Source organism: Lytechinus variegatus, chromosome 4 (genome assembly GCF_018143015.1).
Source record: "Lytechinus variegatus isolate NC3 chromosome 4, Lvar_3.0, whole genome shotgun sequence".
NCBI lineage: Eukaryota > Metazoa > Echinodermata > Echinoidea > Temnopleuroida > Toxopneustidae > Lytechinus > Lytechinus variegatus.
Window position 1 is genome coordinate 52,263,578 of NC_054743.1, and position 24,690 is coordinate 52,288,267.

Below are 24,690 nucleotides of genomic sequence, written 5' to 3' on the forward strand. Positions count from 1 at the left end.
GAGCCTGATAATTGATATGAATACTATATACATGTTGGTTATTGTATCCGACCGCGTATACCATTTAAAACCTGTATGGGTGGAGAATAGTAAATGTGGATTTGACGCCTTGCCAAAAGGCGCGCCTACTATAAAAAAAAATAGGCCTAGATCTCATTTGAACTTCATTTTGGCTGGTAGTCTGGTAGTCTCGGTGATCTAAAAGGGATGCTCCGGGATAAAAAAAAATATTTATATCTAAATAGAGTAAGCTTCACATAGCAAAATGCTGAAAGTTTCATCAAAATCTGATAACAAATAGCAAAGTTATTGAATTTTAAAATTTAGCAACATTTTGTGAAAACAGTTATATGCACGTCGTCATGAATATTCATTTGGTGGGCTGATGATGTCACATCCCCACTTTCACTTTTCTTATGATATTACACGAAATCGTGTCTTGTTTTTTTCATTGTTTCATACATGTGTCATTAAAATGTCTCCCTTGTATTGAAATAAGTTGCAGTAATTAATAACATGCACTTAATCAGTTTTCAATTCAATGATTTAGTTCTTAAAGGGAAAATATTTAAATAAATCTAATTTCATGTAATGAAATACAATACAACAAGTGGGGTTATGACATCATCAATTTGCTCATTGATTATTCATGAAGACAAGCCTATAACTACTTCAACGGAATAATGCAAAACTTTAGCTGTTATAACTTTGTTATTTTTCATTTGATTGGTTTGTCTGATTTTTCTTTATCTGTTCAAATCATATTATCCTCAGCCTGGGGTATCCCTTTAAAAGCGCTCTTGTGTTGCTTTCAGAATGTCGCATCGGTCGTTCAAGGTATCATGAGCCTTTTGTAATTCACTCATCCGTACATCTCTTTTCTTCTCTCTTTCCAATAATTCTTTAGATAATTGATCCATTTTCCTCAGCATCTCCTCCATCTTCTCATGTGTTTTACCAAATATCTCTTCCCTCTCCTCAGCCACAGAGAAATCCTGTCAAGAGAAAAACAAATCCCCTAATAACCTATATCACATTATGGAATGTAATAAAGAGTGATCTCTTTGTATAATTGTAACTCGACTGGGAAAACAGATGTAAACGTGTAAAGTGAAATTCTAAACAGGTTTCTTGGCAAATTTTTATCATATTCATATAGGCCCAATTACTGTCTGCTTCTTGTCAGGCACTGATCGGCACATCAGGGGAAACACATTAATATTTACATGATTCTGGGCCCGTAGGTTAGCCTGCTGATGGCTACTATACAAATCTATTACTGCTTTCTAAACACAATTGAAGACATGATTTGTGTAGAGGAGCGTTTAAGTAGGTCATGATTGTTACTGTGTAGTAAATCTTTATTATCCTTATAGTGGCTGCACTATACAAATTTATCATGTTATTATTATTATTGCCGTGAATATTCGATCTTTATCTTCGTCATCGTCATTATTGAGTTGAGCGTAACTCTGGCCATATTTGGGGTGACGCGGTACAAGAAATGCGATTATGTTTTTCATAGCCACTATGATCCTTCATAAAACACAATCAGTTGGGCAAGTGATGTTTACCTGTTGAGAACCACCTATTTCTACAGCACGTTCTAGTTGCTTCCTAACGTTGACCAGACGCTGAAGCCATTTCTGTATCTTGATATCTCTTAAATGAAATGTCTTCTGTCGGATGATTGATGAGCGCCAAACCCAGAATGGAAAGTTGGTCTGCACCCCCATTACTGATTCCACCTGATTGATGATAGAGAAGAAAAAGGAAAATGACTGAGATAATATACATCATTATGTATTGTTTAGTAAGTAAGCTTAAAAGCGCCGACCAGATGGTCTAGTAATCATCTTGTTATGTCTAGAACAAGTGACCATATGATTATCTTGGTATCATGTCTATATCCTTTTGGAGAGATGATCAGATGACATTAAGATCATGGATCCAAGATCTTGTCATCTCATGGATCAAACCTCTCTCAGACCTTTAGTTAAATCATGATGCGTGTTCATTATGTTTAAATAATTATCAAAGAAGTATTTCTTTTTATATGGACAATGAAAATGTTTTGTTGATTGTACTATAATATATGGGGTTTTTTGGAGAGAAATAAAACATTACTTTAAAAAGAAGATCGTATAATATACATGACGAGATGACTACCTGAACATAGTTGGTAGTACTTGTTGATCGTGGGCTCGGCAGCCGATGTGCAGCGCCAGATCACCAATATTTTCAGCCATGTCACCTATAAAGCATGGAAGCTTACATCTGGATAGCATTGTAAGCTTCCATGCTTTAGGCGACATGGCTGAAAATATTCATATGAAAATTTTTGCTAACCATAACCACTTTTTATTGTTCGCAATAGACATGAAATAAAATGCTCTGAACATTTTCTTCGCCCCATTGATCGTGGGCTCGGCAGCCGCTGTGCAGCGCCAGATCACCATCTTTTAACGTCTTTTGGTCCGTCGCGGCCGTGTTTTGAACCCCCGACCTCCCGGTTGTGAGACGGACGCTCGAATTTATCGGATATTCGGATTTATCATATAGATAGATTGCAATAAGGGACTATTGATGTTGCCATTGTTCTTTGATATCTCAGAGTTCAATTTTGAATGTTGGTGCTAGAATTCAATCAAGAGGAGTCAAGATTTCATTCTTTGAAAGAAAGTTCATGTGACAGTATAGGTGTCGGTGTTGCATCTGAGCAGCTCTTATTTTAGCAGAAGGTAATTCAGTATGCTCAGAACTGTGTGTAGTTTCCAATATAACAAAGTAGCAACTTGATCAAAGATGATCCACAAAGGAACAATTTATACTCTTTCGTGGGACTTATCTGAAACATTATTCCAAATCATGTCAAAAAGGAATTTCAGGTGTACATCATTTTTTTTTATAGTTGATGATTTTTTTAATGAGTGTACGGGTCACAATAATGAATAAATGAATGATAGCTTTTTTGAATAATAATGTGCTATATAAAGCAGGATAGACCCATTACTTTTAATTTTTAATTGATAAAAACAGATTACCTGCAGTTTGAGGCGATGAAGGTTAGCTTTCTTTTGAATTGCTTGGATATCATCAACTGCTAATCCAACCTAAAAAAAAAAACATTTTGCACAACTTTTATTATATTAGATTGAGTGGACCAGTGCTTTTGTCTATGATAAAGACAATATACGTTTACGATTTTAATGCACGTTTGAAATCTTACAGCAAAATAATCCCAGTTTACCTTAAATTCTAATATGTACATCAATAAGGGGTCAAAGGTACAGACTCACATTAATAATCTCAAATTAAAAAAAATGCAGACTAAATTGTACCAGTACCAGATTCTTAAACAAGAAGGTCCATTCAAACTCTTTCAAATCTCTCAGGTGAGTTTCACTAAACGTTTTAATCTGCAGCTTGGTTGTTTCAGTTCAAACTCGTCGTATTAATTGACTCCTAATACGTACATTCTAAGCTTTTCACGAAAACGTGAACTATTCATTGAGCATGATAAAATGGCGCCACTATAGGGGCCTTTTCACACGTAAATCTTGAATCATCATTTTAACTTCACACGCTCACTCAAAAACTGTGATTTGAATGGAATGGAACTGGAATTCAACTCCGGAGTAGAATTTGATTTCGTGATTATAATTAGCATTCGTGATTCTAATCATGTTTTAGTTTGGTTTCACACGTGCTAAAAACTTGTCATTGGCCTTCTTTTTTCACGGGAATCACCATTCAAATTACGATTTTGTTTTTAACATGTGAAAGGGTGATAAGAAAAAAATCTTTGAGATTTTTTTTTTATCTTTGGCCAAGATTTTCAAAGAAATTCCATCAGATACAGTATATCGAATCTTTAAAAAATAACACCCTCCTTTATCCAGAGATTGTGCAATTATTTCAGAGTGAACTTACAAGCATGTTCATCATTAGAATTGCCATGACAACGAGAAATGTACAGAAGAATACATAGGTAAGTCCTGTGTAGAAGATAGCATTCAAGAAATATGTATCATCGCCATCAGCTAGAGTGTTTTGAGTTCCAAGGTAGTCTTGAGCAAAGAATATACTGGCATAATCGAGCTCACCGATCATCATCACAAAGGTCTTGGCCAGGGAGTAGCCTAGTCGATTGAATGGATTCTAGAATATATCGTTCAAAGATAATTATCTTGCTTATATTAGATTGAATCTCTTGCTGTGCAATAGAATATATTCATGTAAATATTTTGCCTATAAACTAAAATAGGATTGTAAAATATATTATACAATTACATTATTCATTATTATTGTTAACGTTGTTATGTTGTTATTATTAATATCATTAGTATTATCATTATCATGACTATATTTATTATTATTGAATTGAATTGAATTGAATTTATTACCAAATATCACCGTCGGGTACAATTACGAGGAATAGTGCATCACATATAAACAAAACATTTGGTAATTGGAGCTAAAATAATAGCAAGATTATCATCATCATTTTTATTATAAGAAATGTCGTTCAAACTCAAAGATATCTTGGTAAGATTATATTGAATGGGGTTTTTTGCTGTATAAAATGATCAAAGACATTTCAAAGGAAAGTTTAAAATAAAAGCTTTGATTTTAGCCAGGAAATTATTCTCCGACAATTAATTTTGTATGGATTCTTGGTCTGAAAATGAAATTTATAGATTTTTTTGTCAGAGTATGCAGACATGTCATGATCATTAGACATGTGCACTACCGGGAACTTAAGACTTTCAAAAATATTAGCAATACAATTTTAAAATCTTATTAAGTTTATCGAAAGAACCAACTTGTAGCTGGCTTTATTCTTGTCTCTTTGTTCAGGATTTTTATGTGTATCTTCCCTTTATTACCTGATTCATCAAGAGAGCGTAGAAGGCCAAGCCGAATGCCATGATGAACAACACCAGAATGATTGCAAACTTGAGGAATGTGCATATGATATCTGTAAAGGAATTCAACGAATTGACATGTCAGCACCGATAAATGTCTCTCTTTCTTCGTTGAGTTAAAAAAATGTAAGGTTGACTGGACAGTACTAAAACGATAATAATTTCGGTCATCATTCTATAGGATTCTCTGATTATTTTCTGTAAAGGCTCCTGTGGGCAAACCACGCCAAAACATTTTTCATCAGAGTCAGTATACTTTTGGAAATCTTTCTGCCTGTCCTTTGGCCATTCAGAACTTAAATATTTTAGACCTTTTCTCTGTTTACGTCCAAAATGTTTCTATAGTTACCATGGCAGTACACGGGGGGCAATGGTCCCCCAGAAATTTCGAAAAAGAAAATAAATTCCTAATGCATATAACGAGAATGGTTAAACTATATGGCAGTGACTATATGATAATGTTAAGTCCAGTTGGGTTTTGCTCGTTTATGTCATTGTCTTCCGTTACAGTAAATTCTACAAAGTTGTGATTTCCATCGTTTTGTTTAGAATTCTTCCAAATTTACCAATGAACATGATGACGTAGATCCCAAGCTTAGAGTTTCCACGAATGAAGAGCAAAAGATTTATCCAACCAAAAAAGCCTGCCACAGCTCCACACTGCCACTGCCAGTCCTAGAATATCAGGTGAATTGATTTGAATTGATTAATAAAATGAGGTTAAAGATGGTAGTCAGAAACGTAAACGTGTTTTCTTGATTTGGTTTAGTTTAATTACCAGAATTCAAAAACTTCAAATAAACTTATTATTGCTTAGGAAATTACACGATGGTTGTGAACGGTAATGCCATTTAACATTTTTTTTTTAACAAAGCATTATAATCCGTGTAAATTAATGACTTATCTTTTTTCTTCATTTATTCTATTTTTGGCGGTGGTGGGTTATAATACAGAGAGACGAATTACTACAAAGCAAAATTAAATAATAAAATGTATACATAGAGTTATTATTTCTAACAAACCTTCTTAATGTGTCCACTGTCTACATACTCAACCTCACTAAATGGTAGAGCAAACAAAATGGCGGCGATGTAGAGAAACAACTCAAGATAATTGTCCATGTTTTTGAAGTAGGCCAACCTTTGAAGAACCATTTGTATAATCTACGGTAGGATAGTTGGTAGAAAATCAAGACAGGTTTATTTATTATAATAATAATATACAACATTTACATACATGTAGCTCTACTGTGCTGCATCATTTCCCCTGCCATGACACGGCTACTTTGATCAGGCGCTTGAGCTTTCAAGAAATTCCTTCTCATTGGATCCAATTACGACACCGCGGTGGACAATGGCAATGTAGATCAAAGGACGCGAATGCTGAGTTGGGATTTGAACCTCAGGTCTTGTTGTTCAAAGTCAGGAGACTTATCCACCTAGCTACCGCAGTTCTACAAAACTTTAGGTTTTATGGGTATTAGACGCATAGAGACACCCATGGGCCGTTACAAGCAACGTCGTAGTATCATAAGGCCTTATTGTTTATAGGTTTGGGATAATGATGCTAACAACATTGTCTACTGTAACCCTACTTTAAATTAGTCGAAATAGATTGGTACTTTGTAGGTTTTGAAAGTGCAAAACCAGTAAGTTTAGTAACTTTAGTCTGGGATTCAATTTTTTTTTTTTGAAAATCACTCACTTAACTGCTTATTCGATTTAAATGAAAATCCTTTGAGTCATACCTTTCACGCAAGAATGGCATGATAAGAGGTCAGTTATTCATTACTACTTCGCTCTAACATTTATTTTAGAACATGAATAGGGTCCCATCATGTAGCGTCGAGAATTCTACAGACAGGCACGGACCGCGCACGCTGCTGTATGCGCCAGACCACTCAGGTGATCATTGGTTCGGAGAATCTCAATTAATGACCTTGAAGATCGTTGATGACTTCCCTCTATGATAATAATAATAATAATAATAGCTGGATTTATAAAGTGGTTTTTGCCTGAGGATACAAAGCAATGCTATTATTACTCCGGCTTCAGCTCAAGCTACCATTCACCTCACCTGGTTCGAGTGCAGCACAGTGCAAAATAAATTTCATGCTGAAGGAAAACACACCGTGTCTAGGATTCGAACCCACGACCCACTGTTTAATAGGCAAGAATCAGAACCACTAGACCACAAGCCGCCCACATAAAGTGTCCATGTAATGTGGATAAGAAGATGTGGTGTAACTCTTGTTTCTTAACAAGCATTTTTGCTTTCAAGAAAATTAACTTATCCCTCTAAAAAATTACTTGAATCGTAATAATGGCAATGGGAGTTTATAGCCAAAGGATCGAAATGTCAGTCTTACCTCACGAAAAAGGTTGACTGCCGAGAGAGCGACAATGACAGCTGGTCCAAACTGATCGAAGAATACCAAGGTAGATCTCTGGACTGAATGAACCCAACGCTCCTCTCCATCTGCAAACCAGACTACATCAGGAGGGTCAATCGAACGATTTGAAGACTTCATGTAGAAGTTTGGAGGCACAATAGCTATGTACCCAGTCAACATGCCCAGGAAGAATAGATAGAGAGATAAAGATGATAGGAAGACATAACGAGCTATCGCGTTCCATTTATGCTGTAGGAATGTAGTCACCAGTGGGTGATCGAGAAGCTCCATGTGTTGAGATGACACCTTATCAAGAAAAAAATATACGGTATTTTATTCACAGATGAACTTTCATGATTTTATTCACCTTGTATACATACACAAACACCCCCTACACACACACCCACCCACCCAAGTGTGTGTGTGTATATATAAACTAATGATAGAAACTGTTAGATAGAAATGATACCTTGTTTTCGACTAAATTCGTGAAACCTTCAACAATAATTATATTTCTACAAAATACATGTACATCTTTCCATTTATTACTTGAATATATTAATATGTACGCCTAAAGTCGATGTGATCTGAAGGATGTCAAAATTAAAACAAAATATGTTTTATTAAATAGAAATAGTAATAATTTCATGTTTAATTCATATTGATCGGGTATCCGATCTAAATACAATATCGATGTATCTATGTCTTGTAAAACCCGTTCTCAAGCTTGGAGTGGGCTGAAAATTTCAGGATTATAATCTTCATCTGTAGCCTTCACAATCAAATTACGAAATCTTTAAAGTTAATGCTCAAATGGCTATTTTTAAATAAGAATATTATAAACATGTTCCAGACAGAGCGCTATATAGATCCCAAGATTGACATGATCATGATGATTGAGCTCCAATTGCTGGAAAATACCAAATTTGAATTACAACGACTGGAAAAAGCATTTAATGATTTTGTAACATTTTTAGATGGTACTCGTCGGAGTATGATTCACATTACTGAGCCGTGACTCCCTTTGGAAAGGCTGAGGAGTGACAGGATGCTGTAACTCCTCGGCAATTTTCTATCCTTATCGTCTTATGTGTTTTAGAGTGTACACATTAAGTTTAAGACGGGGTTAGACAGGAAGAGAATGAAAGTAAACTATATTCTTACCATGAGAAATAGAGGATGGTTGATGGTTTTTTCTGTAGGATCTGTGATATATGACGTGGCATCTTTCTTAAGACGATGATCGGAGTCATATTGATCTGTTTCTATGCTCTGATTTGATGTTATAGGACGGTAGACACGACGTAGAAACTCATTTACTAGTCCATCATCATCATTATTGTTCTCTTCACTTTTCAAATCTTCTGCAATTTCAATGAAATGCCAATATGAAAGTGAATATTAACGCTCTATCTTTCGCAATTCCACTTACTGGTTTGTTTTATTTTGTTTTGTATATAATTAGAGCCCCAAGCAAATACATACCAAAAATAAAGTATTAGTAGATAATTTTTAATTTTTTGTATTTTTGTTGAAAACGAAATTATCTTTTTTTATGCTGTCGATTATTTTTTTCGTGATTCGTGTGTTTTATTTGGGGGACTAGACATCTACGTTTTCCATGAATTCCGGGTTCTTCCCACAATTCTTACATAAAACAATTTTAAATTGTTTGATGAAAAAATTTCGGGAGTCACGAAAATATATTTAAAAAAAAACTGAAAAATTCTTTCGTTATCCGTATGGTACAAAATTTGGGACTCTAAATAAATTCACATAAGGAATATAACTACACCAACCATTAAACTTTGGATGATCACCTGTTTGTTGGGATGGCCGCATCCATGTCGAATAGGAATCCTCCAAAAATTCATAATAGAATTCGACATCAATGTTTCTCTTGTCTTTCTTGACTGTGATACATCGATCAAGAACCAGTCTTGCCATACCTATAATTTTACATTTAGAAAGGCATTTAGCTATCATTCGTTTGAGGAAAATACATCAAGCAAATCTCGAATAAGGATCAAATCCAATAAGGTACAATCTTTAAGAAAGAATGGACATGTTGAAAGAGAATCACACTTGTTATTTAGGAGTTCGTATGCCTAATAAATACGGGAGATAGCTAAGGAAATCAGAGCAAACATTATTATGACACTCATTCCAGTATCTGACCACAATCCCTTCCAACTTTCCACGCCTAAAAGTGGCGTCTGTCGCACGTCCCCATGCTTGTCCCCCATTGGCGGCGGAAGCCAAAAATTTTAGCGGGGCGCAGGAAACAAAATTAACAAGCAAAAAAAAAAAAAACAGGTTATCAACCAAATTTTTTTGAAAATTTTTTGAAAAGCAAGAAAAGGTCGTTATGATATACGTCATGCCTTTTGGGGGGCAGATCGATAGATGATGGCGGGATCGCTTCACTTTTTTCAAATCATGGTTATATAGTCTTCGTCAGAGTGGTAGGTCCATGGTCCATGTAACGTGTTGGAATTCGAAGCTTTACACATCTTTATTGTTCTTAATAATATCCTTCACTTGACTATGAAACTTCATTAATGTTCTTAAAAAGTTTGTAAATGCTTACCTGGCATATGATTGATGAGTTTTCTCATGGGCGTAGTCCGATAATTAGTCTCTTTATCCAGACTCGATGCCTTCATGACCTCTCGCCATCTTTCATGTTTTATTATCATCCTCACGACTTTCCTACACAAACAGAATGAGAGATGGGTAGTTTGTTCCTCTGCACACACCAAACAACATCAATAATAATGCAGCATGGATCTATGAATTTGATAACATAATCTTATTAAAAGAAAAGAGAATGTATCTTTGTTTTATCAAAGTGCAATGTATTCTCTGAATCCGTAGATCATTCAAAAGTGCAAATAATTGATCCATTATTCCACCAATGAAATAAACAAAAACATCCTTATGCCTTCGTATAATCCAATTTGCAACTGAGGCATGCAACCTATGAAATATCTGACAGCTGTCTGACAGCGCTGTACCGTTATTTCATATTCTATTTGTACTGAGATTTTATAGCATATAATACCAAGATGTATCAATCTTCTGAATTTGCAACCTAAATGGAGTGTCGGATCCCGGGGGGGGGCACTTCCATTCACGAGTGGATACCATGCGCGACCATGGGGTCTCGAAAAGCACCCTAAACACGTAATTTCCATATTCTGAAAATGCACCCCTTAACAAGTATTGGCGTGTGAAACCCTACCCTTAACAAGTATTGGAAACAAAACGATACTCTTGGCAAATATTCCCTGAAATGAACCTCTAAACAAGTACAGGAATGTTTTATTCGGTCGTCGGCTTTACCTTATTTGGTTTAGTACGACCCCACCTTCTACACCTCGCGCAAAGGACATCCTTTATAAAAAATTTAATTTTGTTTCATCATCCCCGCAAATTCGACCCTAAACACGTAATTTTCCTAGCGAAATAGATACCCTTTTTTCATTATTTTTGTGTTTTTGACACCCTTATCACGCTACGTACGTAACGTGCCCTATCGTGAAAAAGACATCCTTTTTAAGTGTTTTTTGGTCGCGCATGGTATCCACTCGTCAATGTAATTCCCCCCCCCCCCCCGGGTGTCGGATATACATGTATTATTGATGAATGAAGAAAAATCTTACTCATGGCCGTTATCAATGGCGTAGTCTAGACAGCTTTCTTCGGATGCATCACAGAGGGTTATATTTGCTGTTTGTGTGACGTCACTCTTTCCAAAGAGAAGCAATTCCACCACCCCTATGTGACCATTCATGGAAGCAAGATGAAGTGGGGTTCGCTAAAAGAGAATCATTCAAAGAAACGAATATTGAATGCATACGATTGGACTGACACCTTTTATATATAAATATAATAGTATGCACACTGTTGGACTTGATATGAGGGAATTTTCGTTACAGTTCGGTAACATACGTATACAACAGTCACATATAATAATTAAAATCCACACAGACGCCCCCTTCCCTTTAATTTAGCTTTTATCAACTATTAAACGAAAACTCGTGTTCCAGTTTCCCAGGTTCTGTGACAACTATTGTTCAAAGAGTTTTAGGTTATAGGGTAAGACGTATGTGGAGCAATACCAGAAAAAGAACGAAATGTTAAAACATGACTCTCCTGACCAGGTGAGACTTACATGAAAGAGATCTGTTTGATTGATGTTAGAAGCTGAATTGAGAAGAAGATGAACTGCTTCTACCCTCCCTTCCGATGCTGCCATATGAAGCGGTGTCTGCTCACCTTCTAATACACAATTTCTTTAAAAGTTGTAAAATGAATTCAAACACATTTATAACAAATCAATTTTATGTAAATTTGTATAATGTTCTTTGGTGGATATTCGCTATAGTTGATTAAAGTGAGCCCGTGCAGGCTAACTTCAGCCGATTGGCTAATTAGCCTACGCATTGTAAAATGTTTCGTCAGTGGGCTAAACTAGCTCACAGTGGATCAATGCAAGACACACGGCCCCAATTTAACCTAAGCTAAATGAGCTAACCTTGGGGCCAAAGTGAAAAAGATGATGAAAGTATATTAATAAAATAACTACAAGAGATAAATATACTAGATGGCAGAACAAAAGAAGAAGCAGACGATGAAAGGAAAGGGGGAGAATGTAAAGAAGTAAAAGTAGTAGAAGAAGAAGAAGTAGCAGAAGAAGTAGAAGTAGTAGAAGTCGTAGTAGTAGTAGTAGCAGCAGCAGCAGCAGTAGTAGTAGTCATATTAGTAGTAGTAGTAGTAGTAGTAGTAGTAGAAGTAGTAGTAGTAGTAGTAGAAGTAGTAGTAGTAGTAGTAGTAGTAGTAGTAGTAGTAGTAGTAGTAGTAGTAGTAGTAGAATAAGTAATAGTAGAAGTAGAAGTAGTAGTAGTAGAATAAGTAATAGTAGAAGTAGAAGTAGAAGTAGTAGAAGTCGTAGTAGTAGTAGTAGCAGCAGCAGCAGCAGTAGTAGTAGTCATATTAGTAGTAGTAGTAGTAGTAGTAGTAGTAGTAGAAGTAGTAGTAGTAGTAGTAGAAGTAGTAGTAGTAGTAGTAGTAGTAGTAGTAGTAGTAGTAGTAGTAGTAGTAGTAGTAGTAGTAGTAGTAGTAGTAGTAGTAGTAGTAGTAGTAGTAGTAGAAAAAGTAATAGTAGAAGTAGAAGAAAAAGTAGATAAGTAGAAGTAATAGAAGAAGTAGTAGTAGTAGAAGAAGTAGTAGTATAGAATTAGTTGAAGCAGATACATTTGGGGAAGAGAAAAGGGATTTGTCCAACAAGGAACATAATCCACTTGGGGGAGAATGCCAAATTATAGAGCTTTATGTTACTGGAGCATACTAGAAGAATGTACAAACTATAGATTATAAACGGACGTTATTTTAATCACTTCTACATAAGATACTCAAATTGATTATTGAATGTTATTACTTAATCAAAACTATTAATTTTTTAATTGTGTATAATTCACTTGTGTTCTGAATGTGACGTATGAATTAGTAGTGTTATTGTCAAAGAAAAACAACAGTTGAAAAAAAATCAAATCAAATTGTATCAGGATACTGATGATTCCATTCAAAAGAAAAAAAATGTATACTTACTTCACATCAACGGGTGGTTTTGCTCTTAGAAGTTCTTTTATGATGTCATTATACCCAGCATCGGCTGCATAATGTAATGGAGTATTTCCAAGTTTGTCTACACTCTCGACGATAGACCGCTTCCATCTCAACATGACTAGAACAATACTATTAAAACATAGTTTGAACAGGATGCAGGATTTACTTATTTTTAGATAAGATACAAACAGAATATTACTACACAAACTTATGGAAAGCAATACGTACATTGTGAAGAGATGTTATGGATTATTTTGTACTAATTACCTCATTACCACATGTCTAAAAGTATCATTAAACGTCAACAGCAAAGATAAAACAAAACTTATGTTAAGATGCTGCTGTTGATGATGATGGAATTGATAATGAAGGTGATAATTATTAATACAATAATAATAATATTGATAATGATATTAATAATAATAATGATGATGATGAGATGACGTTTTATTTTTAAATCAAAATTCACATGATATGCTAAATTTACCTTACACTTTATATCATAGCTCGATTTTCCTTACATGAATCAGATATTATAACCATTCCCTAATTAATACCTACTCTTTGTAATTGTTCTTCACGGCGTCCATCATGAATGACGTAAGCATTGCGTCATCGATTTCATTTGGAATATGAACTTCGTGATGCAAAAGCTGAAACGAAATTATACTGAACGTTTCAATTAACAAACAAATGAAGGAATTTACATTTTTCTTCACCTTATCGCGCATATGGGGATATTGAAAATGTGTTGAATTGATTGATTTTTGGTTGTGATTGTATTGCTTATCAATTTTGAGGTGTGGATTAGATAATAACATAATTATGTCTCTATTTCATGGTAGAATGTGAATTCAAATTAGGAAGTTTCATAATACTGTTTACCATTTTGAAAGCCTGTGCCTTATTCTGCTTAGCAGACCAGATGAGGACATCTTTGGCTACATGCGATTGAAGTCCAGAAGTATTGAGTATTATCATAAGAGAGTTGAAACTATCGTGATTGACTGCCAACTGGAGAGCATTCAATCCAGAGTAATCTTCTAATGTGACGTCACAACCACTAGAAATGAAGATTGAACAAGAGTCAATAAATCATTACTTGTATAATCATGAAGTACTTTTAGTTTGTTGTCACTCCATCTTCTTTGCCTCCATGAATTGATTGAGATATGTAGCTCCTGACTATAGGTTTGGGGATTTATTTGTTTTGCTCCTACTTAGGACTGGATTGCTATGTCAGGAAAAGACTCACATAATAAGAATAGATACTGAAGTGGAAAGCTGTCCCAAAGTAGGCGGGAAAGGAAACATGACAAAAACTAGTCCAATGCTTAAGTTCATACAGGAAAAGTTTTTTTTATGATATATTGATGTGAAGTAAAGAAAATCAAATGCATAATCTTGAAAGGAAAATATATATATATATTTCTCTGTGTACGAACCTAGATTCACAACGCTTCTTACACAGGATGACGTCACCGAATTCAGGCCGGTGAAAAACAAACATTCCCATTTCGAAGCCCGATAATTGAGAGCTATTCTCAGGCAAAATACTCAGCTGACAAGCCGTGAAAATGCATAAATCTTGTATTGCTGTGTTTTGTAGTTTACTAGCATTCGAATGATATACAAATAGTTTTAAGAGTTGATGCAGAAAAAAATACTTTTATTGGATGAACCCGCGGGAAAGTGGTGACGCTGAAATGTAGTATGTATATACAAACACAATACCATATCATCATTATTATTGTTGTTTTTACATGTATGTAATCAAACAGAAAACGTAACACCCCCGGTAACACCTAGAACTAAATATCAAGTGTTTTGGGATGGGGCATAATTAATGATGTTGAAAAGAAATTGTCTTATATTCAATTCAATTCTTTTATTTCATTTTCATTCAAAACATAATACAAAGTAATAAAAGCAATACAAATCAAGTACTTCGTAAAATAGAAAAAACAGTATAATAGAGCATAAATTGAAATATACATTCAAGTAGCATGACATATAAAGCAATGAATTATTTAAGGAACATGACAAGTGCAATGTACTTTCTCATTTTAAATTGTTTGACGAGCCAAAATGTTATCCAACTTACTGTACAACAAGAAACCGTGCTGTGTCTCCATGGTCCCCTATACATGCTAGATGTAGGGGTGTGTGTAGGTCCTTGTTCACACAATTTACCTTAGCACCTTGCTGTATCATTGACTGAACCAAATCTATGTATCCGTGTGAACACGCTACATGAAGGAGAGACTCTTTGTTCTTATCTGTACACTCCAAGATGGCGAGACGATCCATTTCACTTGACACTAAATTATTACACCAAAAAAAAATGAAATTAGATTATCCATTGATTCCAATAGAAATGCGACGAAAAATATACAAATATGATTGAAATGATAAGTGCTTATTAGAGCAAATCCAATGTTACTCAAGTTATTGGAACATTGACTCTTTCATTGAGTTATGATACATGTTCCAAAAACAGTATCACGTTTGCGCATAGTCACGATAGTAGTCAAGTATTATTTGGGGGTGGGACAGCAATAAAATGAAAAGATGGTAAATTTAAAACAGTCCTACTCTGACGTATTGGTACAAAAAATATATAATAAATTTCACATGACTTTTATTTTATGGAAGTACGAATTGAAAAATCAGAAAAAATATATTATAGTAAACCTGCATGTGCTTAAATATTTTTGGTCTGCAGTACATGTACAATTTCAAGGATCTTCAGGGAATCATTGAACACAGAAAACATCATTCAGTTCGGTAGACCTTTATAATGCTAGGTATAAATGATGTAAGGCACATTTCTTTTTTATACCTTTGCCCATAAACATCCTTACCATAGTTAAAGCACAAGTGGTAAAGTTCTGTATTGCCATTCTTCACAGCACAATATATCGGTATAAATCCACCCTTGTTATGGCACATCAGCATCTGATACAAAATAAATATGACTGTGATTATTATTCTTAATTCATTAATTCTTCTTTTTTTTCAAATAAAATATCGATTGATATCAGAAACTTTATCTAGATGAAACGAGTGTCCATGGATTGTCAATTATAAATGGCTGACGTTTATTTTTAACTAATTTACATTTAACACTCCAATTGTTTCATGTATTTCGTCATTTAATAATTCGTCGTGTTTCATAGCAACAAACTCGACAACACATCTCTTGCCGAACGTGATATTGACATATTTTTTTTTATTTTTATCTCTTTTATTCAAAACCATGATTTCCTTTCTATGTTTGGGACGTTTTAAAAGTGCCAAGTCTGCATAACGTCTCAAGCAAGAAAGATGCGATTTTACGGCGATGTAATTGAGTAGCCTGGCTAGTTTTAAGTAGAACAAATCTAATGGTCGGCTGTGCTATCATGATCATATTATGAAAGAAAATCACGTTAACAAAATATAGCAGAATACCTTGGTGATATGTCCATCACTATGGCCAGCCTCTAGCAATGCCTTCACGATCTCAGTATGTGAATGCCGTATTGCTATATGTAATGGTAGATCTCCATGTATATCAGTAATGAATATATTTGCTCCTTCCTTGATTAGTAGCAGGACACCATCCTTGTCACCAGATGCGCATGCGTAACACAGGGCTGTAGACCCTCCCTTATCTTGTTTCTGCACGGGAAAAAAAATCAATTGATCAATTTGACTGCTTTTGATTCGTCGAGTCGCAGATGGTCGGTTCCAATTTCAAGTCCGAAATAAATAAATTGCAAAGCAATATTTGTATTTAAAAAGAGATCAAGAGTGTTAAAGAATAGAGAGGGGAAGGCCTGTGATATGGAGAAAGGAAGAGGGGGAGAGAGAGGGAGTAGGTGAACCCAACCCGCACCCGAATGCCTACATACCATAATTGACAAGACTGATAACGATATTAAACGTGTTAACTAAGGATTGTCAACTATTTCATCCGAACATGAGTTCCCAACTCGAGTATAATTCATTTGACTTAAAGGGATACTCCAGGCTGAAGATATTCATATCTCAATAAATAGAGTAAAACTCACAGAGCAAATTGCTTAAAATATGATCGCAATCGGATAACAACTAACAAAGTTATTGAACTTTAAAGATTTGCATTATTCCGATGGTGTCATACAGGCGCGGATCCAAGAGGAGGTCGAGTCGGCCCTGCCCCCCCCCCCCATATTTTTTGACAACCCCCCCCCCCCAAAAAAAAAAATGTCCTTTTTAATTTGAGAGAAATGCTGAAAAACAAAGAGAATTTACGGCCTTGCAACGGTCAGCCCGATCCCCATAGGCTTACTCGATTGCAGTGGCACCGCATTATGTTGGTTCACATGTACACAAACCATGTTCTACATAGCAGGATTACCATTTGCGGAAGACAATATTACACAAAATCCTCAAAATGTCCAGTTTTCAGGCCTTAATATCAACCAATTTCGCGTTCTCATTAATATCAAATTGAAATATAAGATAACAGTTTCATGAATTCCTATAAATTAAATTGTCTCTTTTTTCAGAATGGAATATCGACAAGTTTCATCTCGCATTTGGGAAGAGGAATAGAAAGATTCATTTTCATATGATGACAAAATGTCCTTACAATGTCCCGGTGTTAGGTCTAAATAATAATCTTTAAAATCGGCTCGCGCTTCGCGCTCTAATTGGTTGAGTACGATATATCCACTTCACAATTTTCCTACACAGAGCATGAAATAGTGCTCAAATTGGCCCTTTTCAGATTCATCTCGCGCGTCATTGATTTTGATAATAAAAGAAATGTATTTAGAATGTCCAGATATTTTGCTCTAAATCTAAAAAGCACGTGCTTGAACCATCCAGTCTCATATCAGAATATTTAAAAAAATTCTTCTCGCGCTTCGCGCTCGCACTATTAATGTTGGAAGATACCCAATTACTCAGCCTCTTCAAAATTGACAAAACATGAATATAGAATGTCCCGTTTTTAGGTCTAAATCTCTTTTTTTTCCCCCGCTCGCCGCGCTCGCATTTATTTTTTTATTTATATACCTATCCTGTTCACGATTACAAAAAGTGCTTAGAATGTTGAATTTTTAGGTCAGATTGTCAAAATTGTTCAGCTCGCTCTTCGCGCTCGCATTATTCGATTGTTGAAATAAGTATCGTTATCATGGGTAACTGCATGTCCTTAACAGATCCCTTTACGATCAGGCAGAACGTATAGGCCTATTACAAATTTCTGCTCGCAATTCGCGCTCACAGTAATTATTTAGTACATACACATCTTGTTCACGATCACAAACATTGCTCAGAATGTTCAATATTTTCAGAACAAAATACATGAAACTTAAAAATAATAGCTTCGCGCTCGCACTATTCGATTAAAGCTTTTATGATCTTATTATTTATTAATGTTTTGTAAGAATAAAACAAAAAGTGACTGTTAGGACTACCCCTTCAAAAAAACAACAACAAACAAACATCAACTGTGAGCGGCCGATTGGGGAAAATATGGGGTTTTTTTTTCGCCCCCCCCCCCCCCCCCCTATTGGCGAAAGCTGGATCCGCCCTGTTATATCCCCACTTGTTCAACCATGATAGGATATTGTTTGGAAGAGTTTTTTAGTTGTTAAGAATTGCATCTGCTTTGATTCACTCTAGCTACGTTTAACAATTGGATAGTTATGGTGATTATGTATGCTAATATCTTTGACAAATGACAAGTACATCTATGTTGTCTCATACATTCATATAATATTGCATTGTTGATCTCATTGCATTGTTTTAATTGGGTCATGTTGTTGGTTTTACATTGCTTTGTTGAGGTTTTGGCAAGAGTCAATTATTTTGCAATTGTTTGTTTACATGCTATTAATTGCGTGATTATGCAAACTCAGCATGCCGCAGATGTATTCGACTTTCATTGTCAATCAGCCATGATCAAGAAACGATGATAAATACCATTGCACAATATTTAACGTTGTTTATGGTCTATTTAACTTAATCATGAATTATCTATTTTTGCTTTAAAGATGTCATCATGAATTCATTACATTATTCTAGCGGAACTAATACTTGCAAACTTCTGTAGTATAGACACAAAATGTTTATTCGATCGGAAGATCTGTTTCCACGGAAAATAAGCTCCACTATTCCTTTATAATCACTAATTGAATCAAAATTGTTAGATGAAGGTGTATTTTCGGATTATAATTAATTTTGATAAATTGTCAGTGGTGGAAAGACAAAAGTATAGATAGAAAAGGAAATAATTCAATAAAAATAACAGGAAATGGAATGTAACTGTTATTTCCAGTAGTTTGATTTGTTTTCTTAATATTGAAAACGACTGGATTAATGAGAAATGCGATCAGTTAAACGAAGAATGTCAAAAATAGTGAATTTGTAAGCACATCTATTAGACACATGTTAGAGGGAGGGGTGGTGAGTGAGGTAAATTGCCAAATCGTCTACTGCCAATTCGTCCACCACCACATAGTCTACCTTCATTTATTCTTATGCCTTTCCGCCCATTAACACTTCGTCTAACAACCATTTGGTCTAATAATCATTTGGTCTAATTATCATTTCGTCTAATCACCAGTTGGTCTAATTATCATTTCGTCTAATCACCAGTTGGTCTAATATTCGTTTTATTTTCTTTCATTTCGTCCAATTAACACTTAGTCAATCAGACCAAATGGTAAGGACTAAATGGCTATTGGACCAACTGGATATTAGACGAAATGGTGAGTGGACGAAATGGCAATTAGACCAATTGGATAGCGGACAAACTTATTGTAGACCGAATGATAGTAGACGAGTTGGTAATTGGACGAATTGGCATTAGACCAATTGAAAATAATCCGTGAGGGGCGCCTTTAGTACTTAAAGGGCTGGTCCAGGCTGACTGTATTTATATCTAAATAAATAGAGAATTTTTTTACAGAGCCAAATAGAATTTGATCAAAATCGGATAACAAATAACGAAGTTATTGAATTTTAAAGATTTCCATTATTCCGGTGAAACAGTTCAAGGAATGTTTTCACGAACATTCATTAGGTGGACTAATGATGTCATATCCCCATTTGTTCTTTTGTATTTTCTTGTATGAAATTAGCTTTATTCAAAAATTTTCTTCCAAGAACTAAAACAATTGGATTGACAACTGATTAAGGGCATATCTCTTTATTGCTGCAACTTAATTCATCATTATGGAGACACATCATAACACATTTATGCAAAAATGAAACAATCATGATCTCATGTAGTAACATAAGAAAAAGGAAAGTGGGAATGTAACATAATCAGACCACCTAACAAATATTCATGAAGACATGCCTGGAACTGTTTCATCGGAATAATGCAAATCTTTAACATTCAATAACTTTGTTATTTGTTATCCGATTTTGATCAAATTTTCAGCATTTTGCTCTGTGAATTCTACTCTATTGATTAAGAAATAAATATCTTCAGCCCGGAGTATCCCTGCGGTACTAAGGGCTGAAAATGAATATGAAATGAACAGATAAAGACAAATTGGACAAACAAACCACTGAAAATTTCATCAATTTCGGACAAGGAATACCAAAGTTATAACATTTTTCTATGCATACATCTTCATGAATATTTTATCAGCAGCAGAATGTCACATCCCCACTTGTTATTTTGTATTTTATTACTTGAGATTATGTTTAATCATATTTTATCCTTCAAGAACTAAATATGTGGATTGAAAAATGATTTAATGCATTCAATATCACCCGCTACAAATTATTTTATTACAAAGGAGATATACCATAGACAAATGTATAAAAATATGAAATAGTCATGATAATTTTGAGTACATCTTATAACTTAAGAAAAGGGAAAGTTTGGATGTGCATCCGCCTACCTAATGAATATCCATGACAACATGCATAGAATGGATCAAAGCTAATAAACTATCCCTTAATCTCCAAAAAAAAAACAAATTATATGCTCTTAAGTAATATCATAGATGAACTTCCAGGTAATATAATTTTTGAAAATACTAATTTACAAAGAGTTGGCAGTACTAAATTTCTTGGGGTAACTATTGATAATAATCTATCCTGGAAAGAACACGTAGATCACATTTGTAAAATTATTTCGAGAAATATTGGTATCATAAACAAGGTAAAATTTTTCTTTCCCACTCATATACTATTTAATTTGTATTCAACTTTGATCCTGCCTCATTTAAAATACGGTATAACAGCATGGGGGAATTGCACTGACTGCCTCCTGAACAGAATTTTACTTTTGCAGAAAAGTGCTATTCGTATTATTTGTCATGCAGATTTTCGTTCACACGAACTTTTCTATAAATATAATATTTTGAAGATTGGTGACTTGTATCGATACAGTCTCGGAAAATTCATGTATAGTTTAGATAAAAATGAACTTCCAAATATTTTTTATTCCATGTTTACTAAAAATGTCGATATTCATCATTATCCTACTAGGTCTGCCGGGCTCTTTCATCCACCAAGAGCTAGAACCATCCTTTTGAATAAAACATTTATTTTTACAGGTATCAAACTTTAGAATCCCCTTATAGAATCATTACGTAACAAACCAACACATCTAAGTTTTAGTCGAGGATTAAAGAAAATTCATATCCTTGGGATCCCAGAACTCAAACATTTCTATGTAAGCAGCTACCACCTATTTTGTTCTTCTTCCATTCTTATTTTCTTCCTTCTTCTCTTTCCCCCTCTCCTCTCACATTTCTTTTCTTTTCTCTCTCTCTCTCTCTCTCTCTTCCTATCCTCTTAATGTCTAGTTCTATTGCTTTTCTAATCTTCCTGTTTGTCTATGTTTTGTAGTGTGTTTTGTTTCTTTTCCTTTTCTTTTTTTTTGCTGTCTTATCCTGTTCTGTCCTTTTTTGTTTTTGTTTGTGTGTGTGTGTGCCTTTTTTGTTTTTGTCTTTGCTTTGTTTTTAGCATTCGTCCTGTCTTGTCCAGGTGATTGTCTGTTCACACACTCCTGAACGCAAGGGTTTTTTATACAGCAGGGGTATGATATAATATTTTTGTTGTTTATTGTAATATAGTGAGTAGGCATAAAAATCTTGACCCCACTAGTATTCATTTTCATTGTACAAACCTTTTTAATTTACGAATAGAATTTCATTGATCAAATATACTTTAATTAATAATTTATTGCAGGAAAACCATACTAACAAGCTTTGCTTTCTTTTGGGTTCCCTTTTGTCATTTCTGTATATTATATTTTTGTGTTTTGCTATACATTGTAACTTTTGTTAAATTTTGGAATGAAAACGAATAAATGCGATCAATCAATCAAAACTATTTTAACAAAATAAAATTCAATAACTTCGTTCATTGTTATCATATCGTCGCGTCGTGGTCTAGTGGGTACGAATCTTGTCTTTAACTCAGAGGACGTGGGTTCGATTCCTTGCCGTGTTTTACTTCAGTAAAAACAGCACCCACATTGTGCTGCACTTAACCCAGGTGAGGTGAATGGGTATATATACCCGGCAGGATTAATTCCTTGAATGCACCAAGCACTTCAGCAGCTGGAGCTAGAGCTAGGGCCGGTGTAATATAGTGCGCCATTAAATATGCAAATATGCAAAGGAATCGAAGCCAGTAAAAAAGACTACTGGGAAGAAAGAGAAGAAAAAAGACACCAAAGAAGAAAGTCCCTGCCAAGAAGTCGACACCCAAGAAGGCGACCAAGAAGGCGGTAGCCAAGAAGCCAAAGGCTTCGAACCCCAAGAAACAACTCGGTAATCTGCGTCTTAGAAACGTTATAGGCCTATATTTTTATTATATAATTATCTTTTTTTTTTAATTTCAGCCTTTTGCTCGGTGAATCTTATTCTCTTTATTTAGATTCAATTATGTTTAGCCTGGAGCAGTGGCGTAACTACGGGGGACATGGAGGAACGTGCCCCCCCCCCCCATTGACTGACAAAAAAACGAAGGGGGGAAGGAGAAAAATAGGGAAAATGAGAGGCATTGAGAAAGAAGAAACTAGTGTATATTTCATTATATTAAGTTATATTACATAAATATTTTTTTCATAAATTTATGAAACATATTTTGCTGAGGGCCTATGACATTGTGTTCATCATTTCTGGTTTCCTGGTCATTTCTGTGAAAAAAACATGAAATATATAATCATGTTGTACTAAAACATCCTGTTTTCAAGTCAATATACACCATAAACATATATTTCCTCGTACCTCGAGTTATTGTTTTATGTAGTGACATTCTTCTCTTTCATGACTACTTAAAGAGATTGAAAAGTCTGAATATAAAATATTCCCAGATAGTGCTTACTCTATCAAAAGTTTTCAGCTCGCGCTTCGCGCTCGCATCATTTAGTAACAAAGATACGTATGGTCTTAGTAAATTTTTACAAACAAGCCTAAGAATGCCCCTCGTCAGGTCTGAACTTCAAAAATTTCAGCTCGCGCTTCGCGCTCGCAGTATGTGCTTAGTGAGATATATATCATATTCATGATTACATTGAGTGCAAAAAGTGCTTCATGTGTTTAGGTGTAATTCTTACAAAATCAGCAAGCGCTTGACGCATACATTAGATGACTGGTATGCTCTTCATTAATTCCTAAGAACTAATCCCTTGTCCCTTTTTGGGGGTTAATATATATAAAAATTCAGCTCGCGCTTCGCGCTTGCATTTTTATTAAAAAAATGATATATATATGTATGATTACACAGTCCTTAAAGTGCTTTTATTAGGTAAGTATGCCTGGCAATTGAGCGCGCTTCGCGCGCCCAGTAAGGGACTCAAAATTGTTGCTGGTGCCCCCCCCCCCCATTCCGTGACCCACGTTACGCCACTGGCCTGGAATAGACATTTAATGGGACGTCATCAGCACCATCATCATTAGTATGTAGTTCATCTAGCACTTATCATTATATTTGTTTATTACTTTAGGATGAAATAATTGCAAAAGACATGAAAGTCGACCACTTAACAGCTTTAAGTATTGACGCAGTATAATACTGTGTGAAAATCAGATACAACTTAAATGTCTTTTCCAGAGAAAAATATTAATCAATTACAACAAAAACATCTCCTTACAGTGCGTCTTCTTCACGTTATTACCATTTAAATTGTATCTTTATCATGTTTCTAGGACCACGCATCACGAAACACTACTTTTTATAATTCTCGTGCAAAATGCCATTGGCTCACAAAGGATGACTAGGAATGAAAAATTAAAGAAGTGTGATATTTTGATATTATGTACTGAAACTTACAGAGTGATTATAATTTAACGTATATGGCATTTCATTAGCCTAATGATTAAAATCATGAATGATAATTTTTATCATTCTTACCAGGCATTCATCATCCCCATCCCTCTTCACAGAAATAGACGATGTTCTCATTAGTTGGTAGTCGTGGTTCATCTCGACATGAACATCGCCTAACGATGTCGATAGTTGGTTCAGCTCAACCGATCCGACATCGCTAAACCTGGTTGGCATGAAGCCTCCTTCTCCCTCCATCGTAATCGCTAATAATGACTTCCCTCTTTGGTTGTAAATATGAAACTGTCAACAACACGTCGTTCTTTTGTTTCTTACCGCACGCTGTATTGACATATAATTATTAGACCATAAGGCTAAACAAAGGTGGTATATTTTGTTCATATTTGAAGTTTTTTTTATGATTGCTCTCATGTTTTACATTTTATGTCTGATAGTATGAAAATC

General features: G+C 34.9%; 1 protein-coding gene across 1 annotated transcript; it reads right to left on the reverse strand.

The window, feature by feature from the left end:
• Window positions 1-343: 343 nt before the first annotated feature.
• On the reverse strand, window positions 344-24,483 carry LOC121413060 (transient receptor potential cation channel subfamily A member 1 homolog). Its single transcript, XM_041605821.1, has 20 exons — window positions 24,313-24,483; window positions 16,405-16,614; window positions 15,816-15,909; window positions 15,056-15,272; window positions 13,837-14,014; window positions 13,513-13,604; window positions 12,934-13,080; window positions 11,498-11,618; window positions 10,986-11,140; window positions 9,911-10,032; window positions 9,141-9,269; window positions 8,485-8,684; window positions 7,297-7,626; window positions 5,951-6,091; window positions 5,495-5,603; window positions 4,890-4,981; window positions 3,934-4,161; window positions 3,045-3,113; window positions 1,575-1,748; window positions 344-995 (listed from the first exon to the last, which is right to left on the reverse strand). The coding sequence occupies exons 1-20, from the start codon at window positions 24,481-24,483 to the stop codon at window positions 789-791; spliced, it is 3,186 nt and encodes a 1,061-aa protein (XP_041461755.1). The 3' UTR covers window positions 344-788.
• Between the last annotated feature and the right edge of the window lie 207 nt (window positions 24,484-24,690).